General features: G+C 36.6%; 2 protein-coding genes and 5 non-coding genes across 7 annotated transcripts in view; 3 read left to right on the top strand and 4 right to left on the bottom strand.

Moving 5' to 3' along the window:
- Positions 1 to 5402, bottom strand: part of LOC105388445 — a 71095-nt gene extending 65693 nt beyond the window's left edge. Inside the window, exon 1 of the mRNA XM_048627648.1 lies at positions 5042 to 5402. The gene's annotated coding sequence lies outside the window, so the exon portion shown is untranslated. The remainder of the gene's footprint in view (positions 1 to 5041) is intronic.
- A 677-nt stretch (positions 5403 to 6079) lies between these two features.
- On the bottom strand, positions 6080 to 6161 carry Trnal-aag. The gene has a single exon. It is a non-coding gene; the product is annotated as a tRNA-Leu (tRNA).
- Positions 6162 to 9060: 2899 nt separating this feature from the next.
- Positions 9061 to 9134, bottom strand: Trnai-aau. The gene has a single exon. It is a non-coding gene; the product is annotated as a tRNA-Ile (tRNA).
- An 828-nt stretch (positions 9135 to 9962) lies between these two features.
- Trnai-aau lies at positions 9963 to 10036 on the top strand. Its single transcript has one exon. It is a non-coding gene; the product is annotated as a tRNA-Ile (tRNA).
- A 536-nt stretch (positions 10037 to 10572) lies between these two features.
- Trnai-aau lies at positions 10573 to 10646 on the top strand. The gene has a single exon. It is a non-coding gene; the product is annotated as a tRNA-Ile (tRNA).
- A 1297-nt stretch (positions 10647 to 11943) lies between these two features.
- LOC105388452 overlaps positions 11944 to 27404 on the bottom strand; it is a 35713-nt gene continuing 20252 nt past the window's right edge. Inside the window, exons 2-10 of the mRNA XM_038106277.2 lie at positions 20394 to 20621; positions 19894 to 20040; positions 19492 to 19599; positions 19162 to 19295; positions 17833 to 17977; positions 16685 to 16944; positions 16346 to 16465; positions 15831 to 16121; positions 11944 to 15382 (exon numbers count right to left, since the gene is read on the bottom strand). Coding sequence (XP_037962205.2) covers positions 12587 to 15382; positions 15831 to 16121; positions 16346 to 16465; positions 16685 to 16944; positions 17833 to 17977; positions 19162 to 19295; positions 19492 to 19599; positions 19894 to 20040; positions 20394 to 20520 — 4128 coding nt within the window. The 5' untranslated portion in view covers positions 20521 to 20621 and the 3' untranslated portion in view covers positions 11944 to 12586. The remainder of the gene's footprint in view (positions 15383 to 15830; positions 16122 to 16345; positions 16466 to 16684; positions 16945 to 17832; positions 17978 to 19161; positions 19296 to 19491; positions 19600 to 19893; positions 20041 to 20393; positions 20622 to 27404) is intronic.
- Positions 19352 to 19423, top strand: Trnae-cuc. Its single transcript has one exon. It is a non-coding gene; the product is annotated as a tRNA-Glu (tRNA).

The raw sequence follows: 27404 nt of genomic DNA, 5'->3' as shown, positions 1-27404 counted from the left end.
GGATGGCTTGCTTTGATATTGAGTATTAAAAAGGATACTTACTTGCAATATTCAAACATAGCACTCACTAAACACTCTTATCTGCATCCACTAATATCTTTTAGAATATAACATCTTGAATATTCATTTGCGTATAGAGCACTCACAATATTTTAACAACCAACAATAACACCGATCGTGACCATAGTTTGCACTAAACTGTAAACAAATTATCAAACAAAACATGCAAAATACTAACCCCAACTTCACCGGTGGCGGCGCGCGGCGGCGCGCGGCGGCGGTCACATAAGGGACGTAATATATACCGGTTTGCTATAGCTTGTCAAGATGTTATGCGGTCGCTCACGCGTTCTATGCGTGCGATGCATGCCGGTTAGAAAGGAGACAAGGATAGCAATATTTGTCTGATCACGGGATAGTAAGGGATGACAATAACTGACCTAGGTACTACATCGCCGTAGTCGTCATCGCTATCGTTTGTCAAGATAACAGAGATAAATGTGTGCGTGTATAGGCATACGTTTTCTCTGTACACAGTAAGGTAAAGGCTAAGAGCAAAAGCAATAAAATGTCATACCCAAGATTAGTTTAGATACTATTGATGGAAAGTATGACGATATAAATTATTTATAGATAAATTCGACATGAGTACTTCAATGCTACGGTGCTATTATTTTTGTGTACTGGCTCGCTTTGGCATTCTCGTCCACTTTGATTTGTATGAAGAATTTGATATAATTATTTAACAGCTTTTATCAAGCTTAAAATTATAATAAATAGAAGCGACTATTTCACGACTATTTTTTGAGACATAATTCAAACCGATAGTCATAGTAGTTCCAAAGATATTCGATATTTTCAAAACCTCCAGCTATAATCCTCCACCAGGGCTGCAGCAAAGTACCTTTATATCTCTGCTATCTTTTGACGACTATTTCTGAAATTTGGCATGTCATTACGACTATTTCACGACTATTTTTTGAGACCTTAACCAAGTCGATAGGCCTTACCGTTTGTTCTGCAGAGGCTGGAGGATTATAGCTGGAGACCTCCAGCTATAATCCTCCATAAAGTATAGCTCTAACTCCGAAAGTATGATACGACTATTTTTTTGGAAAACACGACTATTTATGACTATTTCACGACTATTTTTTGGCATCATCAGAAATAGTTTCTATTGAGTTTAAATTTTGGAGGATTGTAGCTGGAGGCACGTCTTGCAGGAACCCCTTTATTGGGTGAAGGCCTCCTCCAATTGTAGCCATCTCTCTCTATCACGAGCCAATTGAGTCCACTGTGTACCAGCAACCTCTACAATGTCGTCTTCCCAGCGGGCATACGGTCTGCCTCGTCTGCGCTTGCCTGATGGCCCCGGCCAGGTGGTAGCTGTCAGTGTCCATCTTCCATCTTCTAGTCTTGCGACGTGGCCGGCCCATTTCCATTTTAAGGATCGAGCATATTGAAGAGCATCAATGAAGTTTGTTTTCTTTCTTATCCCTTTATTTCCCTGACTTCTTTGCTATTATAAGAACAAAAATAGCTTCGTTCTGGGACCGATTACGTGGATCATCAAATGCGATCTTAAGCACGTTGTGTGACAATATTAACCATCCATTCTACCAACATTGGTTAAAGGTGCAACACTCTGGAAATGTTAAATAAATATGATTTTATTGTATGTTTATATTTAAACTTATGTTTATATAATTTTAATTATAAAGATAATAATAATGACAAAGAATTACTTTCTGAATGTACCTAATTTTAATTTTAACTTTAATTTTATAATTTTATTATTGATGTAATGTTCTGATATGGGCTTTATACACCCGAAATAAATGACTATTTATTTATTTATTTTATTTATTTATTTATCTCACTGTGTCTTATTTTCTTTAGCTTACTTGTTCTCGTGATACTTCTCTCCATAGCCCTCTGACATGTTCGAATTTTTTCTTTAATTCTTTTGGTAAATTTCCATGTTTGACATGCGTAAGTAAGACAGGGCAAGATACATTGGTCCATTACTTTTTTCTTCAGATGAAGTGGTAGGTTTCCTTTTAAAATTTCTTTCATGGCCCAAAACTTTTTCCACGTCAGTTTAATTCTTCTGTCAACTTCCTCCTCGTTATTTTTGTTATTAAAGGATATTTGTTTACCAAGGTATACATATTTATCGACGTATTCCAGCACATTACCATCGATACTTAGGTTTCTTTGTAAACCGTTTGTCATCAGTTTAGTTTTGTTTAGATTCATTTCCAAGCCTACAGCATTGCTCGCTGCATTTAGAGACTTTACCATTTGTTCGAAATCATTAAAATTCTCTGATACTAGGACGATATCATCAGCAAACCTTAGATGATTTATGCGTTTTCCATGCATGTAGAGTCCATACTTTTTCCAGTCTAGTTCTCTTATTGCTGATTCTAGTACTGCTATGAATATTTTTGGTGAAATGGGGTCTCCTTGCCTGACACCTCTCTCGATTTTTATGTCTGGTCCTTTTCTTTCTAGCTTGACATTGCTGGTGCAGCGCGCGTACATGTATTTTAGAGTTTTAATGTATTCACTTTCTATCTCATTTTCATTTAAAGACTTCCAAATAGAATCATGTAGGATTGAATCGAATGCCTTTTTATAGTCGATAAAGGCTAGATACAGAGGCTTTTGAAACTCCTTAAATTTTTCGACAATTTGCTCAATGGTATGGATATGATCTATTGTTGAAAACCCTTTCCTAAATCCTGCTTGTTCTATTGGTTGGTTCTTATCAATTTTTGGGCTGAGCCTCTTTTGCATACAAGCTGAAAACAGTTTATATATGCTAGACAGGAGACTAACCGGACGATAGTTTCCCACATCATTTGGATCTCCTTTTTTGTAAAGAAGGATTATGTTTGATTTTGTCCATTCACTTGGTACCAATTGTGTACTTATAATCAGGTTAAATAGATGAGCTAATGGTGTCGCTAGCTTTGTTGCTGCTATTTTTATTGCTTCATTGACAATATTGTCCGGCCCTGGACTTTTTTCTACTTTGAGTCTTTTAAAGACACATACATTTTGTCAAATTAAATTTACTCGTATATTATCTGTATCTGCAACTACAGATCAATATCCTACCCCTTGATGATGTATAAGAGTTAAGACAATCAACTACATAAAAACTACACCTTGCTCAACAAAATTTTAGGTTGCGAAAATTTCTGGTTTCGATTTTTGGGTCAGTAAGCTAAAAGCCGCCGATTAAAGCGATGGGTCATAATGGTTCCTAGTGTGATTGACGAATAATGATAAAAAAATCGCAAACAGTGGATGTTTGCGTCAACAGTCTACATCACGTTACAGTGCGACAAACTTATCTGTTCCGGTGAGAGCGAACTAAATTGATCCATATCTCATTACTTACTAATGAATTGTATATTGTAAAGGATTACATGGGTTTATTAACACCGCAAAAGCGAATTAACAATACGAGCAAACTTAAAATCTTATAGAATTAAGAAATATTAGACATTTATGTGAGCTGTCACCGGAACAGATAAGTTTGTGGCACTGTACGTCTGAGAATCATTAAAAACCACAAACACTAGAAACAGTGAAAATTTTTCTACTTCATGAGTCTAACTCTAAGAATAATAAGAAAATTTGTTGAACGAATAAGTAGCTTGCTAGTAGACAAGCTCATTGGTCAATTTTCCAACGCCCACTTTGTACTTAGAGGTTTGAATAGAAAAGGCGGCAATAACATCGGCAAATATTGAATGGTTTCACGATTATTGCCTTAGTATTTGCTGAATGAACTATAATACATCTGGAATTCCTTTATTTTGTTTCGGAGAAAATTTTATTGAAAGTTTGAAAGACACATTGTTGTTTCTATTATTGACCATAAGAGAAGCAACCTGTTTTAGATTTTCCTTCGGGCATTATGCTTCACACTAATTCAATAGGCTTATAATATTGATTGTTGGAGTATAAACACTATGCATAATTAACTGATGTACCTAGTATCAGACACAAAAATGTCTATGGTCTAATTTATTTAGCTTAACTTACTTTAGTTACAGTTATAATTTATTGTCATTGTATGTTAAAAATACATGAATTTTTTATAAAAAACAAACAAAAAAAATTATAATAGATACATAAGTACTTCATTATTAATATGTCGTTAAAGTGTTATTCTCCGTATCATAATTGCTAAGAAAGCGGGCGCAGGTAAACACACGGTGCAGCAATAGGCTCTATCTAATAAGAGCATTGTCTCAGGTGGAAACGTATGAAAGAAAAATGTTAATTGAAAAAGATGTTTTGTTCATCGCGTACAATACCCGAGTGAGATTGTGGGGATAGCGTCAGTGGGAACACTGGGTATCGTTTTAGATAGATAGGAAAATTAATAGTGTGAAAATATAATAAATATACTCACAGCAATAGTTTACATTCAAGGTGTTATAATAAAACTGATGTTTCGGAAAACTTAAACCGATTCCCGCCCGCCCCCTATAACATTGGGACTAACATAACGCTCTGGCGAAAAGTGGGTGCAGCAATGCACCTCTGCCTACCCCGCAAGGGAGTACATTAGTACAAGGCGTGAGTGTATGTTATGTTATGTTAAACCGATTCCACCCACCTAAATTACATTAAAAACTTACATCACAATTTATCTAACTGACTGTTTATGTTTATTTAAACAATAATTGATGAGTAAAAAAAATATTACTGCACGGTTGAAGAATACCTAAGTAGGTTTCCTATAAATGGAATAAAACCCATTTAGCCTTTCATGCAAATAAATTTTTGTACTTCAATGCAGATTTGCTAAACAGAAATTTCAAATATTTCATAAGCATAACTTATGCGACGTAAGAGGGGAAATTTCTAATACCACTTATGTGACCTGTCTAAAAGAAAGTAGCAAAGTTTGCAAAAACTAACTAACTTACTTAATGTTAATGAAGCTCTACATTATTATACAATTTTGTACAGATTCAGAACTTAATTTTTTTACATGTTAAAGTTAGATACTTACCAAGTAATTGCTGTCGGAATCAGCGTGTGAACTTCTCAAATTCTTAAACAATACATTGTTTTGACAATAGGCAGCAAGTCTGTAATCTTTACACCACTTCACATTAAATTAATTAAGAGAAAAATATTAATAGTTTTAAACTGGCATTAAACATGAAACACAACACGCGAGAAAAAAACAAAGTTCATTCTCTAATTTTGAAAAAAGAACGCGCGGGAAACTAGTGCGGTGCTGTTACAATTATAATCGACAGAGTATCGATTCTATGTCTCGATTTTCGCACGATCGAGAGTTCCGTGGAGGTACCAAGCGGGGCGCACTGTCTCGCTCAGCGTGTGTACGATAAATGACGAGTAGGTGGAATACACCTGTGCCCGCTTCACTGAGGTGTGAGTAAAGCACGGGGATACTACACTCGATTCTGTAATTGAAAACGCTGAATCTACCGTTTCTATGATTGATCGCTCGGTTGATTGACAGTTTTAATCAGATTAGTTTTTCAGTAGCGATGCTTTGGCACGATTGGTTTGCAATTAGTTAGTTTAGAAGTGCTGAAGTGATGAATGGAATTATTGGCATGGCAAAGTAGGTACTTACCTAAAGATGTAGATAAATGTAGCATCGGGGTAGGATTTACAGAAAAAAAAACATTTTTAGCAAAAACATAAGGTTTTAATTTGACAGTAATAAATTTAAATGTGATTTAAATTTTCGAGTAGTGGACGTCGTGGTGGTGTAACACTGAAATCGTAAAAAAAACTTTTTATCCGAAATTGGAAAAGCTATTTGGTACTTGAGTAGGTACTTATTGTTTCTCGCGAATTCAGGGTTTTGGCCCATAGTGAAAATTTGTACATTCCTACTGAACTGTGAAACATATATTATTATTATATTATATTGTCGGATATCTGTCGACGGGGAATACAATGATAAATTTACACCCATTGTGTATTCATCAACTCACAACACGACCTCTAGCGAGTACAAAACAAAAAATCCCTGCCAGTTAAATAATGCAAAGAAAAAACAAAAAGATCCTGGCAGCGGTGGGATTCGAACCCACGCCTCCGAAGAGACTGGTGCCTTAAACCAGCGCCTTAGACCGCTCGGCCACGCTACCAATGAACATCGTTGCGAAATTAACTAATAAAAATCAAATCATGCTATCTCTTTCTAAAATGTTGTATTCATTGCTATGCGAATACGTAAGTGTGTTTTTAACCGACTTCAAAAAAGGAGGAGGTTCTCAATTCGTCGGGATCTTTTTTTTAAATATTTTTTATGTATGTTCACCGATTACACCGCCGTTTATGGACCGATTTTGAATTTTTTTTTCAGAATTTTGTTTCATCCCCAAGGGTGGGTAAAGGGTTAAAAACAGGGTATGAATTTCCATTTTGGGCACCTATTAACCGATTCTAATGAAATTTAGAACGTAAACATAGTTCTTATGATTAAAATAATTAAAAAAAATAAAAAAACCACTAAAAAGTAAGAAATAATTTAAGAGTAACAGTTACAAATATACCTAAGCAGGAACTGTTCTTTTTTGAAGTTGGCGCCATATTTGTTCAGATTACTTTGTCACTTTATTATTACTTTCTTATAACAAAAAAATATGATGGTGACCTTGAGCTGATCTGATGATGGAAACGGAAGGCAGTCAAGGGAACTCCTCAACGGTATATAGCAACTACCTCGTGCTTAGGCTTGAATGACTAGTAGGACGTAATGGTATCATTTGCATCTTACTTTTGAGTGACAATTTTATAATTGCAAATAAACTAAAAACAATAAAATAAAATAATAATTTAAATAAATAAAAAACCGACTTCAAAAATTACTAAAAAGTAAGAAATAATTAATAATAGCAGGAACTGTTCTTTTTTGAAGTTGGTGCCATATTTCTTCAGATGCCTTTGTCACCGCACCAACATAAAAAAGAACAGTTCCTGCTATTATTAATTATTTCTTACTTTTTAGTAATTTTTGAAGTCGGTTTTTTAGGGTTCCGTAGCCAAAATGGCAAAAACGGAACCCTTATAGTTTCGTCATGTCCGTCTGTCCGTCTGTCCGTCTGTCCGTCTGTCACAGCCGATTTACTCGGAAACTATAAGTACTACAGTGATGAAATTTGATGGGAATATGTGTTGTATGAACCGCTACAAAAATATGACACTAAATAGTAAAAAAAAGAATTGGGGGTGGGGCCCCCCATACATGTAACTGAGGGATGAAATTTTTTTTTTCGATGTACATACCCGTGTGGGGTATCAATGGAAAGGTCTTTTAAAATGATATAAAGTTTTCTAAAAATCATTTTTCTTAAAGTGAACGGTTTTTGAGATATCAGCTCTCAAAGTCGTAAAAAGTATGTCCCCCCCCCTCTATTTTTATAACTACGGGGTATAAAATTCTAAAAAAAATAGAGGTGATGCATGCTAATTAACTCTTTCAACGATTTTTGGTTTGATCAAAGTATCTCTTATAGTTTTTGAGATAGGTTGATTTAACTGTAATTTTGCTGCTACGGAACCCTTTGTGCGCGAGCCCGACTCGCACTTGGCCGGTTTTTATTTATTTAAATTATTATTTTTAATCCCAGATACCTACTAATTTGACATTCTGAACGGTTCATCAACAATCGATTGTCCCGCTAATACAACGATACATCACTTAATCGCGGGACAATCGACTCTGGACCGTTCATCAGAATCTCTCAAATTAGTATCTGAGATTGAAAACAGACTTAAAAGTGGATATTAATATTCGCCTATTTTCACGCAAAGGTATTTACTAGTATTTAGACATTAGGTGTGATCTAAATCTAAATACTTAATAAATGTATGTGGATGCTATGCTACATACACAATAGCATAGCATCCACATACACATACATTGAGAAAAATCTCTGAAAAGTAGACATTTGTTGGCCCACCCCATGCATAGAACATCGCGGACTCGGGCCCACCCGCCCATTTATGCTAGTTTTTCATACTTACTCTGAGTAATAAAATCACGTACCTAATAACTCGAAAAACTTTGAATTTAGGATAGGTTACAGTCAAATTAGGTACTTACGGTGTACCGTACCTACGATTGGACTGTATATGAGTTCTATTGTCACCCCACCAGAGATTTTACACACCTATGTATTTCCAATCATGCTCTCCAACGGAACCCTACGTGCGCGAGTCCGTCTCTTTTTTGTACAAAGATTACCTAGGTAGAAAGTCAGTTTATTAACGAATTCACCCCCTTTCGGGGCTTTATAAGTACCTACCTACACAGAGTACGCCTTAAATGGTACTAGTTATAAGTACAGTTGACTCAACTCTGATCATGAATGATGAATCCGCTTAATCATATAAACGTTCGTTCGGTATGTTAATTTGTTAATTGTAACTCGCTTAGCACGAGTAGCACGATTCAAAAATCGTTCAATGCCCATGATGTTTGTTACATATAATTATTTAGCGATTATGTTGCTACTGCTTGATACTTTCATTACTAAATATTCTAGTTCCCATGACTTGTAAAAGATTTATCGTTAGTCAGAATTTGGTAGATAGAATTAGGTTTTACCATGCGCAGTTTTTTATTTATCTGTAGGTATTTACATTACCTGTAGGTACATACATAGGTTCATATTATGTATGTGCCTAACTTTTCCTAAAACAAGGATTTGATTCCCCACTGGCTAGCTGTTCTCGAATTACAGGCACGAGGCTTGGATTCAGTGATCTAAAGAACTGACGAATCCTCCCAGTATGACGATAAACCAAAAGAAGATAGGCGCGAGTGCCTATTAGCTATCGCGATCTATAGGTATTTTACTATCTAGGTTACTTTATAAAAAAAAACAGTTTCGGGATTTTTAAAATCTGTTTTGGATGATCGGACTTCGAGCTACTAGGTACATATATATAAGTTATGAATGACTTATATCCCTTATATGGGATCAATGATAGACATACGTATCGTTGGGTGGGTGAATGTATATAATAAAAAGTAAATTGTGGCCCATGAGGGGATCGAACCCGCGACCTTCGCGTTATTAGCACGACGCTCTAACCAACTGAGCTAATGGGCCGGTGAAGATACGAGTGAAAATAAAAGGAAAATACTGGTAGCGATATCGATAGTGGTGATTTGTTACTCAACTACCGACATCAAAATAATACTGTAATAACGATATCAAAGCAATAAATGCAAGCAATTCAGTATTCTGTATAAACAAAATACACACAAACAAGTGCATCCACTCCATCAGCATTGCCGACGTTGTCTCGTTTATGACAATCCGTTTGGGAGACGCTTTCCAGTTTGTCCTATGACACACTCTGATGCACCTAGGGGTCAAGGGCCAGGGATCCCTAAGAGCCGCAGTAATCAAGACTATCAAGAGTCGCCTTTGTCATAAAAAGACATTTTTTTAGGGGTAATCCCCGTAGAGCGTTGAGAGATGTATGATGGTTTTAACGCTGACTACGTAAGGTATTAGTAACCCACAGTTGATAGGTCATCACCTTTTGGTGCATCCCCAAAACAGAATACCTACATATACATAAATTGGGCTCAGGGAGGACCAAAAGTAATCTGTGGCCCATGAGCGGATCGATACATATTACTTACTATTAACTTTAACATAAAATACTTATATATGATAAAGAGTCCAAATACACTACCTTACCCATGTCTTTTTAACCAACCGCGCACTATGCCTATGTAAATATTCATAACGAAGAAGATATAAATATCTTTTCATGAAATGATTGAGTGCAATTAAGTTTTATTGTTTTGATTTGTGTTTGATATCATTATTACAGTATTGTTTTGTTGTAGGTAGCTGAGTAAATACTAATCCCCACTATCGCTACATTTACGCATAATTTGCTTTTATTTCACCCTTTTGTTCACCGGCCCATTAGCTCAGTTGGTTAGAGCGTCGTGCTAATAACGCGAAGGTCGCGGGTTCGATCCCCTCATGGGCCACACAGTATTTTTGGTCCTCTTTGTTCCGAGGGTGCACGAAAAGATCCTCCCGGAGTGACCTATCAATTAGAGATATATACCTATAATTAGCACACAAACATAAATTACAAAAAAAGAAATGCACAACATAGACGGTACAGTTTGGCGGCCTTACCTACTACTTACTAATTATTGTACTTTGTATACGTTAGGTGCACCCTGGGCAGTCAGTGACTAACGCTCTTCTAACTAGATGAACCTACTAGCTCTTACTTCAGCGACAAACCTTAGACGACCTCTAGCGATGTTCAGCTATATACGAAATAGTAGTCCTTTGTATGATAAAGGTGACTTTTCTTGATATTCGCGGCTACGAGTAAGCCCATACAGGCCCTCTAGACCCCTAAGCTGATCATGCGATAAAGCGGGTTTGAGGAGCTGTCTGCTTTGATATAATTATATCAGTATTGTTTTGGTGTATCTGAGTAAATACCTACAAATGCCCATTATCGCCACTTTTACCAGTATTTTTCTTTTATTTTACCATTTCATTCATCGGCCCATTAGCTCAGTTGGTTAGAGCGTCGTGCTAATAACGCGAAGGTCGCGGGTTCGATCCCCTCATGGGCCACACACTACTTTTGGTCTTCTCTGAGCCTAATTTACCTATACAGTGAAAGTGGTTATAGTTAGCCAAAAGGGCAGGTGGTCATTCTAAACCACTTTTATCCAAAAGGCTGAATTTTTTCGGATTTAATTTTCAATAGTAGAACAAACATTCTTCAGAATGGCCCTCTGACACCCTTTTTCGGGTAGGTACCTTTTTGAAACAACCTATATACTTATACCTAGTTATCTACTAAAAGTACACTTTATTTTATTTTTATATGTGTCACAGTTTTTTCAATAATTACCTACTTTAAATGCCTAACAAATTGACCAATAGAGAGGTGTTTATGGTAATTTTAATTAAAAATACTTGACTGTACCGTCCAGATTATATATGCTCCACTACACTTTCTTCAATTTCTTTTTATATAAGTATCTCTACAACACCTAAGTGTAGATTTACGATATCCAAACTCGAGTTGGAAACCAGTCCGATCGCCAACATTGATATATAGGTATAATAAATTCGCCAGTATTAACCCAATTAATATAAAGTTGGCGTCGCATCGTCGTAAAGAAAGATTTACTAGACCATCTCCAAGTCAGGCCAAAAATTTATCAGAGGAATCTGAAATCATTTGTTGTGCTATTCGTGGAAAGTTAAACTTTTAGGTACGGTATTTTGTTATTACTTTTTCAAATTAGCATTAGCTACTAACATTAAAATGTAATAGGTATATAACAAAATTAACAAGGTGTTGGTAGTAACAGTAAGTGCCTAGCTATATAATTATATGTCAGTTGTTCTCACTTCGTCCCTCATTCGACTATGGAACCACCGTGAAAACAAAACACTATACTTAATTATGAAGACTGTCAGTTTGGAACCGCAGTCCACTGTAAGTAGTACTTAAGTTGTTTAGTTAAAAGATCAATTCTAATTTGAATATATTCAAATTAGATTATGCCATTTTCATAAATTCTGAATTTATCTGGTCCAGATAACGTAATGCGATCTTATGTGATAGCGATTTGGTCATTAAATAAAAAATACACCAAATTATCTTAACAGTTTGGTTTGAATGACTTTTATAACTTTTATCCTAAATTATATTTTTATTAAAGAATCTTTTTAATTAGTATTTACAAATGTCCGACTTTACCACCCACATTTACTGTGTAGGCACTTCCTTAACTTTCTTGTAAGTATAAAAGGTTAAATTTAACAAAAAAAATAAGCTAAATATTGTAATATGCAAATGGCCAATGTTACATAGGGTAGCTAAATATTTGGAGAGATTTTAAATTAATGAAAGACATCGAGTAAATGTATTTTATTTAGAAAATATTAACAAATAAGTACTTATTCGTAAATCTAATATAATTCACATGCGTTGATATATTTACTTCTATATATAACAACACCAATATTGACAACTTCGCTTTCACACCCCTTATAACTAAACCAAACATACGTTAATCTACTACGTTTAATAAAATAAGAGATTAGAATAAATTATTGAGCCTCTTAATATTAACCAAGCACCCTTCCGAAGAATATCCGAATCTGTTTAATATGAAACGAATTAACAATAAAATTTTAATTGCACAACCGGCCGGTTATAAAACAACATACCTAATCTCGACGAATTATCAGCTATTTACAAACAATAAATACCCATGTATATCGATCATCAGAGAGATTAAGATTGTACTAAATATTTTATGAATATGTAACATAACAAATTAATAACACATAAATACGGTCAAACAAGGCTTAAAATTGGTACTAAAACAATTGCAGAAGATGCCTACGTTTATGGTGGGTACAAAGATCTAAAGTACAAAACTTACAAATGAGGTAATTCACGGTAATGTACTTAAAGAAAATTACTTTCAAGTACTGGTTACATCGAGCTTATAACTACTTACTTAAGATATCAAAGCAAACTATGTAAGATATCAGCATTCCACTGAATGCATGTAACGCGAATCATCTAATTTAGAAATCGAGGCTGATGAAGCCCTTCCGTTACTACCAGTTATAATAGATATGACACTTCTATGTTCCGAGTCGCTATCTCCGCTCAGAATTATGTTTGTTTCACCCATAAATCCAGAATCGATTTGATCTTCGTGGTGTATGTGCTTGACTTTAGGGTCAAACGTTGTCAGATCTAAGTCCTCTAGCATTTGTTTCGATTCATCAAAGTTTCCAAAGAATACGGAGTCAGTTTCAATACTTTCTCCTCCGGATTCACTTCGTCCGTCACACAAAGACTCCATGTCGTCGGTGTCGGACTCGATCTGAAGAAGTGGCAGCCCTCGCTGTATTTGCGTTACAGGGGATGGCATCATCTTTATCGGCTCGAGGGTCATTCGTGGCTTCAATTGCATCAAATAGCTGGCTCTACGTTTGGATTCATTAGAGTCCGTGCTCAAATAACCGGAGTCTTCTGTTCTTGTCAGTTTCCTCAAATCCGTCCTCCTAGATCTCGTGCGGTTTGACCGACGGCCGGAGCGTCTCGCTATTATGTTTTCGTTTCGGTTGTAGGCCAAACGCTCCTTCTCTTCAGGGGATCTTCTCGGTGGACTTTCACGGGAAAGATTAGAATAGCTTACTATGTCGGAAACTCGACGTTGTTTAGGTGCCACCGGTGGTTTCTGTGGCTCAGTTTGCCGTAACAAGTCAGGTGTCTTAACTGATCTCATAAAAGCAGCAAGATCATCGCTGTCGTATGCAGAAACAACACTTCGTCGTCTCTCATAGATACCCCTGTGGTAACGAATTTCTTCTTCTTGAGCCTTGGCTTTGGCTTCATATATCTGTCGCAAACTACCTATTTTTCTTGTAAACGAGGGTTCCGGAGGACTTTTACGGTCGTTCATATTTGGACCCATAAACGAATTATACTTGAAGCTTCCTCCAGATTTCAAAAGAATTTTGTCCACACGTTTCTTATTGTCAGATTTAGGTTTGCGGTCTAGAGTGTCTGGATCAAATTGATCAATATTACGTCTGCTTTCTACAGGAGATCCCCTTACTTGTATAGTCAGGGGACCGGGTGTTGGCATGGCAACGTTACCGTATAATGGCTCTATAGTGTTATTGATAAATACTTCGCTCAAAGGTAAGCTACGGTTCCCAAAATCAGAGCTTGAAGAGTTAATATCACTTGACATAGTATTTCCCTCAATTGCTTGTCGAACATCACGCCAACTGCGAGTATTTTTTTCTTTTTCATTATAAATGACAGGTTGTTTATAAATCTCTTCATGTTTACCTACTTCTGGACCACATGCTACTGAAAAGCGTCTCTTCTTAAGCATGTTTCTTTCAAGACTGTCAAGATCTACGAAACTATGCTGTCTTACAATATTACGGGACAAAGTATTATCGTCACTGTAATAGTGTGAATCAGCTGCTAAAACTGGTATCACTATCCTAGGCGCAGGTATAGGTATAGCAGTCTCAGCTTTAACTACTTCATGCACGTTAGTCTCAGTTCGTCGACATTTGTTTAATTCTTTTATAACCGCTTCCATCTTAACTTTAACATCTGGTTCAACCTTCCGTTTTTCTTTTGGTAATTCCAGTAGTTGAACTGGAGGTGGCGTTTCTACTGGAGGTGGAGGAGGTGGGGGCAACTTCTTGCGCACCCGCCGTGTTGCATTATTTATGTTCTTTGGACTTACTTTATTCATTTCAGGGGAAGTGTTGTGATCGACGCTATTATTATTTTTATTAGCGATGGCAATTGGCACTGCTTTAAGTTTCTCATCAATAATATCATTAGTTATAACCTGAATATCTAACTTCCTCTTGTCTTCAAATGGCTTTTTCAACTCTGGCTTCTTATTTTCATCTGGACTTTTTGAAACAGACTTATTGTCAGTCTTTTTATTGCTCTCTGTAGGTTTTGTTGATGATTTTGTATCAGAGTTTTTGATGGTTTCAGAAGACTTGGGCGATGACTTGTGTTCCTGTTTTTTATTGTTCTCTGGAGTTTTAGACGCTGTCAGTAACTTCTGCATTTTACTTTCTATTAGTTTGGATGCCAATTTAAATTCTTCTTTCTTGGCGTTTTCCAATAGTTTTGGAGAAATAATTATTTCCTGTTTCTTCAAGTTTTCTATGAGTTTTGCAGGAGTTATAATTTCTTCTCGTTTGATATTTTCCGGTGATTTTTTAATTGCTGTTATTATTTTTGGTGAATCTTTTGTATTGCCTGTTGTTAATGGTTTTATGGGCTTAATATCATCTCTCCTAGCAGGTTCCGGTGGAATTACCAGTGTGGTATCTTCTTTCTTCTTAGGTTCCACTATTCTTGGGGTGCCACTTACTTTGGCAACAGATTTAGCGGCTGGTCTATTAGGTTGATGTGGTATGGGTACTTCATCTAACCACTTTCGAACAATTCTTTGTTTATAATCTTCGCTAACGCAAGATTTACAAGAATTAGACCTAGTCAGAGTGACTTTTGGTTCCTTTTCCTTAGTACTACTGCTGTCGCAGCCTGGACAGCCTCCGCAGTGACCGGATCGCCGGCTATTCTCGCGTTTGAGACTTATAACACTAAACCGACGACCTTTCCTAGCACACGGAATGTCCCATCCCAGATCAATAGTGTGGTAGAGTTCTTCTTCAGGAATATCGGACAGCATCGGAATGAATCTCTTAGCTGTCATCTTCTCTTTTGCAATGGACATGACTTCTCGTATTTTCACGAGAAAATCAATAGCAGCTGGTGGTGGATTCTGAAAAGAAGAAGGAAGTATTAAATTTTTTTAACTACCTATTCTATTCTATTCTATTCTCTGTGGGGGTGTAAGTACCTGCACCTGGCTCTCTCGAATGGAACCGTTGTGCATATCCCCAAGGTCTAAACTGCCTTCCTAAGCTTGGACCATTTTCCCACCACGCTGGTCCACTGCGGGTTGGTGGGTTCACATATCTAGATTTGCTAGATCTAGATATGCAGGTTTCCTCACGATGTTTTCCTTCACCGTAAGAGCGATGGTATACATTGTACGTAAGTTAAAAGAACTCATTGGTACATGTCAGCGCCGGGATTCGAACCCGCATCTCTGGCGTGAGAAGCGGGCGCTTACCCGACTGAGCTACCACCGCTCCGCTCCGCTTTTTTAACTACCATTATGAGTAAAAAAAAAGTTGAGTACCTACTTAAATTTATAAATCTCATACCTTTAAATGTTCAGTTTCGAAAAAAACTGGATTGAAGTAGAGCTTCCTTCTTATAGCAGGCTCAGCGTTAGAGGACGACATGGAGTGATGGTTGGCATTTCCCTCCATGCTGCAGTCCACAATGGACAACTCGGAGTGTGGAGCTCTTTCGAACGTGTCAGGTGATGCAGAGCGTCTCTGGAACCGCTCGTGCATCTTCTCAGGAGTTCCTGATCTTATGGATGGCCTCGTAGGCTTCTTGCGTCGATTGTGGACCATCGCCGATATTACGTTTGTGTTCAATTTCTGAAACTGAATAAAAGTCGAGGTTTTTATTACTATAATTATCATGGCTTTCGTTATTATAATAATGATCAGGTAGCCGTGCAAGCCGTTACTAAACTGAATATTTGATAGGCCGATTATGTATGTCTGAATTAGAGATTTTTGGATTAGATGCATATTTGCTTTTATTGGTCAATCGGCTGTTGTTTTACCATTTCAGTTCAAACTTATTTAATTAATAATATTCTTACCTTCTGGCTATTGCTTGTTGTAGAGTCCATGGTCTCCTCCGTACGTTCACTTACGTCGGATAGACCAGCGTCATTTAAAAAATCCGCACCCAGATTTAACAATGGATTTGTTTTTAATCTCTGAAAAATATAAATAAATATGTAAAGCTGTGTCGGCAAAAATAGTACGACTACGTTCATTTCCTTAGGAAATATCTATCATAATACCAAGTTTATTCACATTTAATTGATTAGTAACTGTACAAAGTATAAAATGATCTACCATTATTCTACGGAACTAGTCTAAACTAAACTACCAGGTACAGCCTGTAACCCTTAAAATTTATACGAAATACTAACCACATTATCCATATCAATTCTAGACTCCAATCCCGATCCACTATCGGAATTCACCGACCGACTCATCTCAGGGTCTTTGTCTTTCCTCCTCTGTCGTTGCTTGTAGTGTATGTAGAAGACGATGCCCGCTGCATACACGAAGATGAGCATAAGGACGCATACTCCAATGGCGAGGCACTCCAACACGCTCAGCCCCTGGTTCTGTGACGACAGCTCGGATGACACGATCTCTCCCGCGTGGAATGGGATCGAGCGCACATCTGCAATTTGTGATAGATAAGACTTATTTATAGGTGCTTGTTTAATTATAACGACGAGGGAGTCGTTTTCAGGTTTTGGTGCATAATTGCATATTCAACGGAGCATTATGAACTATTGAAAATATCTTTTTTTATTATTTTATTTATAAAAACAGGCATATATAGGCAGACAGCGCCATTAAACCGGAATGGTTTGTCTTGGCACATTAAAATGAATTTACACTAGAGATTCTATAGTTTCTAGTTGCAAATGCTTTCTATGCCATGGATTTGATTTATAGCAATCAGCCCCAAACCTGATACAACAGCTATGATTTTATTATAGCAGGGCATACTCCAAACCTGCATTGCAATCAATCAATACACTACGGAGCTACCTACATGGCCACACTGACAATAAGAGGTTACTCTTGCCATGACTATTAACACATTGCATTTTACGAACCTATTGCATAACATCTCCCTAAAATTTCTTATTTCGTCAAGCAAGAGTATCTTACACACTCTCTTCTTCATAAAAGTTCAAGATGGCTAGCACGAGGCTAGCAAGTGAACGTACCAAGCAGAGCATTCCTCGATGTCCCGGCGACCCGAAAGGCAGCGCAGGAGGAGGCGAGGCGCGGGGGGGAGTGCGCGGAGCACAGCACGTGCGCCGCCACCAGCCGCCCCACAGAGAGAGAGAGAGAACATAAACAAGTGAACGTACCAAGCAGAGCATTCCTCGATGTCCCGGCGACGAGGCCGCGCCACTGAGGAGACCAGGGCTACCCCCACGGAACATAGACAAGTGTACCTACCAAGCAGATCATTCCTCGAAGTCCCGGCGACCAGGCCGCGCCATTGTGGAGACCAGGGTTACCACCACCGAACATAGACAAGTGTACCTACCAAGCAGAGCATTCCTCGATGTCCCGGCGACCCGGAAGGCAGCGCAAGAGGAGGCGAGGCGCGGGGGGGAGTGCGCGGAGCACAGCACGTGCGCCGCCACCAGCCGCCCCTCCAGCCGCGAGTGCAGAGCTGCAGAGCCGCGCCACTGAGGAGATATGGGGTGTTGGTTGGAGTCGTATTGACTTATACAGGGTGTTGCAAAAGGGGGTGACGGTGACTCAGGGGTCATTCTGAACAAAAGTTGTCCAGAATGTCCTTTCGGCTTAGTATACGGCATTTTGCAACCCCCTGTATAACTATTACCTACTAGCGTAAAAACCGGGCCGACCGCTCAGGTAGTGTGTATGAAACTATCGTACTTATAGGTACACATTATCAGTGTCCCAAAAGTCAACCTTATGCCTTGGCGGGTTAAGAGGTCAGCTCGGACAGGAGTGACCAGAATATTGCAATAATTATGACTTTAGTAAAAAGACGATTATATTGAAAATTATACTGAAAATGGACATCCCGGATTAGCCTTTTCTGTACCTGTATAAATTCAAGTTTTTTTCAATGTTGTATAACCATGTAAGTATAGTCCTTTTAAATTTCAGCTTCTTATCCCGTTTTATCGTTTCAACAATTTGTCTCGTTTACGCAATCTGTCGGCTGCCGGTCAGCCCAAACTCTGTGGTGACAAACGGACCGACACAACGTCCGCATAATCGTGGTGGAGTGATCTAAATGTGAGGAATGCGTGGCTGTACAAATTTAACTTCAGATCCAATCTCGCTTATCAACGAAGACTGGTTGCGTTTTAACACTTCTTTAAAAAAGGATGTAGGTTCGTTTGTGGGTTGGTAACTATAGGTACAGTCCAGTAAGTTTTTCTTGGTAAGTAATTAATGCAATGATATTACACTCACGGGCAATGAAAAGGTTCCACCAAGAAATACACCAAATTACTCCGAAATACTACGAAAAAGGCTAGCTCAATAACGCCTTCTGCAATATTGAAGTAACTGTTCTACATTTTTCAGAGCATCAGGATATTATGTAGTTACTTACCTACTTTAATCGGCATTAATTTGTTAAAATTTTAAATTTAATGTTTGAAAAAATCGTGGTCGTTTGGTGTCGGGCTGTCGGCTTTTTGTGATTGGAACTGTTTCTTTGCACGGGAGTGTATATCTATGCTGCTGTACAGTATGGTAATTGTAATCTACCATACACCTTCTTTACCACTATCAATTATTTACTTTCTAACTAAAGTAATATTATAATGATATTAAAATACTTGTACGCACTGCTACAGCTTCTGGACAGTATAACTAATTAATTCCGTACCTGCAAAAACGTTTTCCCCTCGTCTCTGTAAAGGCCAAAGGGCACGTCATTATCGATGACGTCACGCAGGGTCATCCACCCGGTGGTCGTCAAGTATTGTGCGCTTGTTACTACGCACATGGCTTCGTCAACATCTGGTGAATAACATTACATTATAGTACATATCATTATTTCGGTCACTTGAACACAATCCGATATGGTCTAGTGGCTAGGATACCTGGCTCTCACCCAGGAGGCTCGGGTTCGATTCCCGGTATCGGAATGTCTTTTTGTATTTTTCTTTTCTTTATCAAAATATTTTTTTATTTCTTTTTTATTATTATAACTCACCAGTAAAAATGATTTCCTTTGATGGGTAAATTATTTGTCCCTTCAAAGGAAGAAAGACAAATGGTATTTGTGGTTTTGTTGCACCTCCGAAACTCGCCATTTGACATTCTGAAAAAAGAAGTTTTTTTTCTTTTATTATTTACAAATTCACAATAAACATTTTAGTAGTTTGGCATCGGAATTGTGCGCATGATTCTATTACCATTCGTTGGACGGATAGTCTCTAAAAATGATTTCCCGTAACTAAGACGGCTATGGTACCTACCTATAATAGGGCTGCTTCCTCAAGTATCTTTAACACCCTTTATTATTATATTAGGGGTCAAATCCACTGTGTACCGTTGCTATTCAAACAGGCTGGCACACTATCCCACCCTTATCTCACACATAATAAATACCCACCATCAATATGGTTGACACAGACGCGCTGGTCCTCCCTGAAGGCGGGGGTGTCTCCGTGGCACTGACACACGCAGTCCCCGGCCCCCATCGCGGACAGCGCCGTCCCGTGGGACACCTCCATGCACCGCGTCATGCCGCATTCAGTGCCTGTAATTGTAGTTTAGCCATGTTACGAAACGTTCGATGTGACATATTGTTAGGATCAAGGCGCTGTGTTTATTTTCAAATAATTATTTCAATTTAGAAATTGAATATTTTTCCGTGAAATAAAGACAGAGGTCAGACTACGGATAGATAGTGAAAGTAAAAATTTGAACTTGACCCGCACGGTCAAAATAATAGTTAGCCAGACAATTCACTATAAATTGGTGTATTATGCAAATAAACTAGTTCCGAAATCCATTGATTTAACAATGAAACAGAAAGTGGTGAATATCGAATACAACGATAATAATAATATTTTTTTGGTGGTTATCAAACTGAAATAAGTAAATAATTACCAGGAATGGAGAAAAGATCTCCTCCGCCGAAATTAAATCTCGTAATGTTTGTGAGCGCCATCTCTGCGCCGGCCGTGGAAACTCGCGCCAGGCCAAGCGCCAATATGAGAAAGACCAGTGGCGCCATCTTTATTAACGTAAATCTTCAGTCACACTTCCTTTTCAGCCATGATGTTTCCGTTGCGTTTAATTTCCTATTTCTGTTTAGCTGTCTTCTGCCGCCATAATCTGTAACAAAAAGTGATTTATACTTACTTTAGATACCTAATAATATATATTTTATGCATATTTATACTTAATATATATTTTAAAAGATATTAGGTAGTAAGTATAAATAAACCTATCTGAAATAAAAGTACAAAATAAATTTTAGGATCCTGATTATAAACTATACAAGTAGTAAAATGAACTTTATATTCGTTGGGAAATCAAACCAAAAAATATATCACGTCATTATAGCTATCATCGCGAGACCCAACCAGTTTGTGAAACTAATGATAAATTATTACCACCTACCTCATTTCGGAACACGGAAACGTCTTTAAAATACTTATAAAAGAACCATATCATAGAAAAAGATACAAACAGGCTACTTTCCAATTTGTATATTAAATATTCATGCGAGATCTTCTAAAATTCTGATACCTAACCTGCCTACGCGTTTTCGATTTCACTGGTAGGTATAAGTGGTGGTTGGGATGGGAGGTTGTCTAGGTATAATGAAGTATTATTGTATTTTAAAACAATGGTAGGTATTATGTGTTCAAAAAATTGTAAGAGACCCACAACACCACCTACATTTGATTTGGTACGTATGTATTCGTGATATGTACCTATGTTAAAGATGAAACTCCGTAAGGATTAAGCGGGACATAAAATTATCATGTTCTACTTACAAGTAAGTAGGTACTTATATTTATAGTATGGATGATTTGAAAGGGTCGTAGGATAATCATAGCATTACGAATCTTTTTAGAGGATTATACCTACCAAGGTTTCATAAACTCACAATAAGTTCCGGGTTTGAGTTTGGCGAAACGACTAAGCCTGTCCGTAGGTAAGCTACAATTTCCATTCCACTACAAAAATTAAAAAAAAACACGTAAATACCTACATCGGTATAATAAAGTAGTATAGCTGTTATAGTTCATTAAAAAAACTATCTTAAACACTTCGTATGGGCATTGACTATGGTACTTATGGGTATGGGCAAGCTTTATTGTCACCGTGACGAGAGATTGTACTTAGGCCTATGTTATTATAGTGAAACTTAAATATTTATTTCACAAAAATCGTAATAAAAAAAGGGAAGTACCTACCTAGATAATGAACGGTTCACAAATACCTAACACTACTTAATTTTATTTTAACGGATTCTACAGTAAGTCACCTTAGAATTTCATCACAGATTATCTGCTAGCCACTGACCATTCACATTAACTTTGTCAGTATTAGTCAGTAAGCCCTTCAGAAATCGACGAATCATCTATGATTAATGAAAACTAAAATACCGTTTTACATCGGTTAGCCGGGGTCACCACTTGCCAGTAACCAACTCACGTGCAATGTATTCAACATTTTAATTTCACCAATTGAACTATGGCTATTATACTTTTTTTACTGTCACATTTTATATTCATACTGAGTTTACATGAGCAAATGTTCTTTGATGTCTCAATGCAAAAAAGCAGAATTTGCTGTTGGAATTGGGTTCTTACGTAGCATAGAATATGAACATCGGTGCCTATTCAAAAATGCCGTACTGTACCTATTGTTAAAATTCAAATAGGAATTACTGTGATATTTGCTAGACAATATGAAAAGGCATCAAGCTATCTAGACAAATTAAAATCAATTGGAGACTCTTATTGTGATTCTAATTCTTGAAACGAAAAAGGTAATCACACTTAAAAGACTTTTTTGAGGCCGGGATTTTATTTGAACCCGTGACCTCACCATTAATAATCCGCATGACGACTTGATACGAGTATGTTACACGACTTACATGGTGTTTTTGAGTGTGTTTAATATAAAATAATAATTTAAAAAATTAAAAAACCGACTTCAAAAAACCACTAAAATGTAAGAAATAATTTAAGGTTTACACAAATTCTACTCGTATGAGACAGTACAAATATACCTAAGCAGGAACTGTTCTTTTTTGATGTTGGTGCGGTGACAAAGTAATCTGAAGAAATATGGCACCAACTTCAAAAAAGAACAGTTCCTGCTAAGGTATATTTGTACTGTCTCATACGAGTAGAATTTGTGTAAACCTTAAATTATTTCTTACATTTTAGTGGTTTTTTGAAGTCGGTTTTTTAATTATTATTTTATTTAATAGTTTTTAGTTAATTTGTAATAATTTTCAATCAAAAGTAAGGTGCAAAGGATACCAAAATGTCCTACTAATCAATACGAATCATTCAAGCCTAAACACGAAGTAGTTGCTATATACCGTTGAGGAGTTCCCCTGACTGCCTTCCGTTTCCATCATCAGATCAGCTCAAGGTCACCATCATATTTTTTTGTTATAAGAACTATATTTACGTTCTTAATTTCATTAGAATCGGTTAATATGTGCCCAAAATTGAAATTCATACCCTGTTTTTACCCCTTTACCCACCCTTGGGGGTGAGATAAAATTCTGAAAAAAAATGGGACCACCTGGAAGCTCAACCCAATACAAAAAAAAAGAATTTTCAAAATCGGTTCATAAACGGCGGAGTAATCGGTGAAAATACATAAAAAAAAAAAAAAAGATCCCGACGAATTGAGAACCTCCTCCTTTTTTTGAAGTCGGTTAAAAATGGAAAACCGGACGGTTTGTAACGTTGTTGTATTTTGAACGATTGCTGGATTCGGTTCCTGGTTAGGATAGATAGGTACTTACTTCATTTATTTTAAATGAATATGGCCCAATATTTGACTCTGACAAAACACAAATAATGTTTATCTTAAACTTTAAAATGGCCGCCAATTCTAGAATATTGAGATTTGACCCCACATATGGGGGGTTTTTCTCGATGAAATTACTCGTAGAATCCCCCCTTAAAGTTTGTCGGGTTCGAAAAACAACACATTGTATAGGTACTTACATAGGTATATTTATGCCATTTTTCTGTTACATATGTACAAAACATTACGTACTTATGTCTTATATATTACCTATGTACAAAAAGTTGATTATTAATATTATTTTAATAACAATTTCCCACTTAACCTTCACAGTATTGTGGTGGACAAATTTGGCGTCGTTAAATTAACTCGCCTTTCACAAAATGGGCAATCCTCTCAATTTTTAAAGTTCCTTCCAAATTCATTCGCAGCTTGCTACGCAATTATAAAACGATACAGATATTTTTTACGTATGTTTTTGTATGTAAACTTAAATATATTTTATGATTAAATCTGTTTATTTCGTGGCACGTGTTACTGAGAAGATCGGATCGAATGTCGGGCCAGTATGGTAGCGCCATAACTAAAGACCCATGGATAAACTAGTTTATCGATTAATTTGAACCGATACAAAAATGCAAATGTCCGTTACGCGGCCTATCAATTTTTACATATTTCTGTGGTACTGTTACGTATACGATACCTACACTAAATGTTAGTGATAAATTATAGTCATGAGCCGCTTTCGTTCTATTAACACCTTTTCATAAATAATTTATCAATGTTTTTTGATTTAGTGAAGTTTTTTATATCGGGGTGTAACCGATAAAAGTAGAGAAATAAGTTTGGATTTTGGTTATTAATCTTTTTTGTAGTCCCCAGGTAGGTATGATATTATAATGTACCTATTAACATGGTCCTGATTATAATTGCGAAATAATTATTACCAATTTATACACGACTTATGTATAAGTATGTTAGATGTTATTTGGAGCGTTAACAACGTGAAGGCATCAAACTGTGGACATAGAATAACTAATATGTATGTACATAATATTTACTAAACAGGTTTACTGTCAGTCGGTTCAACTGTTTTGACTGAATACCTATTAGTAAACATGTGATTAACTTGTTACAGTACTAACAATATTGATTACCTACAAAATTATGCTATGACTATGTCAGTAGGTGTAATTTAATATTACACACTTGCGAGCACTGAAAAAGTTTCACCCAGTTAAATGTGCTACACTCACGGACAATGAAAAAGTTCCACTCACAAATTCCGACACCGAACAACCACCTATTTTTTCAAAGAATCAATTTAATTAAAAAATTGAACAAAGTATAAACGTTTTTAGTTGGCAATATCTTGATGCTCTGTTAAATATACTTCAATGTTGCAGAAGGCGTCATTAAGCTAGCTTTTTCCGTTTAAGATTAATTTGGTGCTTTTCTCACAGGAACTGTTTCATTGCCCGTGAGTGTATATAAGTAGGTAGGTTCTACCTTTTTTGGCATAAGATTTTTTTGCCTAATCTCGTATTGCATAGTAACGTTTGGTCAAAGTCTCGTTACGCCGAAAATCGTATGGCATAAATCTCGTTTAGTAAAAAGTTATTTCGCATAACATTGTTTAGCCTAATAATGGTATGGCCAAATCTTGAATAGCCTAATAATGCTATGGCATAGGTTTATACAAAGTAATAATATTCGTTTGGCTTTAACTTTGACGGAGCGTCTCCCTACATAGCGCAAACTGGTGCCTTGTATTGTTTCCGCTGTTTGGAAAACGCTCCGCTCCGCTTCGCTGCGCTCCGCTTTGGTTTTGATGAACATGTGCACCTAACACGCTCCTCCTCGCTTTGCTCGTCGTAGCACCTATTTTTAGGTTTCGATCTCATGGGGTTTGTAATAATTATATTGGTCGTTAACATTCGATTTTTTGATCATACAATATCGTGATTTTCGGGATGTAGGAGAAAAATACCACAATTTGTATATTTACTACATACTTAATATATTATTTATTAAGATAACGTTAGGAGAAACAAGATTATACATAGGTATAGACGAACATAAATTTGAGCAATCGAAACTTAGGTGTTTAAAGATTGTGCCTAAAGAGTTTTAGACGAAACGAGCCTTATGCCACATAAGTCTTGGCAAAGTGATGGTTCGGCCAAAAAAGTTTAGACCATACGAGTTATGCGAAATGAGTTTTGGTCAATAAAGATTATGCCAGATGAGCGGAACCCAAGTAGGTATAATATTGGAGACACTAGCCTTTTCCGTTTGGTGTTGTAGTGTTGTATAATAGAACCCGATAACTCATCGATATAACCTACCGAAGTTATTTGGTCAATTCTGAATACATGTTTCAATTAATTCAGTTAGGTAGTTATTATAGTATTAGTTAATTAAGTAGGTACTACTGATGTTGAAAAAATAAAAATATACATAATGCTTCTTCTTCCTTGCCTTATCCTTATTTAGGGTCGGCTTTGTTTGTCATGTCACGCCATTTTACCCTATCTACTGTCATATCCTCAGATTCCTCAGTCACTCCACAAAAAAAAAACTTAATGCATAGAATGTAAAAAATGCAATATACGCGTGAAATATAAAACCAAGTTAAAACATACCATAAAAATACCGTATTTATGTTCACATTGCCGTTGCCTAGAATAACTTGTTTGGGCTAGACTAGTTTAAAAATACAGAGTTGTTTTAGTTTTACTTGTAGGTATTTAATTTAATGAAAGCAAAAATGTAGAGGTACTTCTTAAATTAATTAACTTTCATTCCAGGTCCTTTTTGACACATTTATATATGAGTTGGCTACATTTAATTGGTTGGCCAAACATAATAATATAATACCTAAGTATTATTAATAGTGTACGTACTTATAAATTTTTCTAATGTATTACAACAAATCATTGTATAGGTACTTCACAACTATCATATTCAGTTGATTCCATACCCAATCAATTGGATATTTTTTGTTTCGGTCGTATCATTTTTATTTTTTGGTATGCTATAGGTATACCTAATAACTAACCAAATATAGGATAGATTAGACTAGATTAATTAGCATACCTAGACTTAGTGTCGACAGCCTACATGTTTTTAAAATATTTCAAAAAATGCCGCTAGTCTACTTTCTTTTTATAATTCTACATGTCCTGTGAAAGTGGATAATTAAATTTAAAATATATTCTTGATTACGTATCTAAGTACTTATACTAATATCTATCAATTTGAGTACTAGTCTAGCCTACTGTACATTTTACCTAACTAACCTAAGTAACAGGCATCAGGTTTGTTCTAACTCTACTCTACATGCTTGCATTTAATAAACTATACTATTATGTGAACGTGTACCTTTACAATATCATTCAATTGAATACGGGAGCTTCTATACGTGACAGTTTGACGGTTGAACATTATAAATGCGAGCTCTATTATCATAATAGTATGATATTTTAGTCCCGTAAATACAATTAAGTACTAAAAACATATAAGTCACAAACATGCATTATATCCACTAGAAGTTTCGTCAAAAAAAATTAATAATAATTATAATATACCTACAAATATACTTACTACTTACTTATTATAACTAACTAATCAAAAATACCCCTCCGAGCCACACCCGACCCAAAGGTACCCATGACACTGGCAGCGTTACCACGCTGCACAGCCAGGGATAGCCTCTGCATCAGGTGTGCCCCGGAAGAAGATCCCAGACCACGACTCCTCAAGCGTCTGGTGATTTCCCTTAAGAAGGCCCTGCCCTCTTCTCCCCACACCCCCATCGTCTCCACAGCCAAGGGCACAAACAGATACTGCTGCATTAGCTGGCTATATACCTAATAACACTCTGAGGTAACTAAAATTAATATATGCACAGTTTATATAATTGATGACACCATGGGAGCAACAGCAAGTGCTCAGCTAACGACTTTCACCAACAACCTTTATGAAATTACTACTCAGAACTCGGATGACAATTTTATAATATTGGGTGACTTCAATCAAAGCAATATCGGTTGGTCTATAAATCATGAGTGTCTCGATCTGCAGCCGTCTAACCTATGTGGTGACAGTCAA

This window comes from Plutella xylostella, chromosome 19 (assembly GCF_932276165.1).
Source record: "Plutella xylostella chromosome 19, ilPluXylo3.1, whole genome shotgun sequence".
In the NCBI taxonomy this organism is placed as follows: domain Eukaryota; kingdom Metazoa; phylum Arthropoda; class Insecta; order Lepidoptera; family Plutellidae; genus Plutella; species Plutella xylostella.
This window is presented reverse-complemented; position numbering and strand designations above follow the sequence as displayed.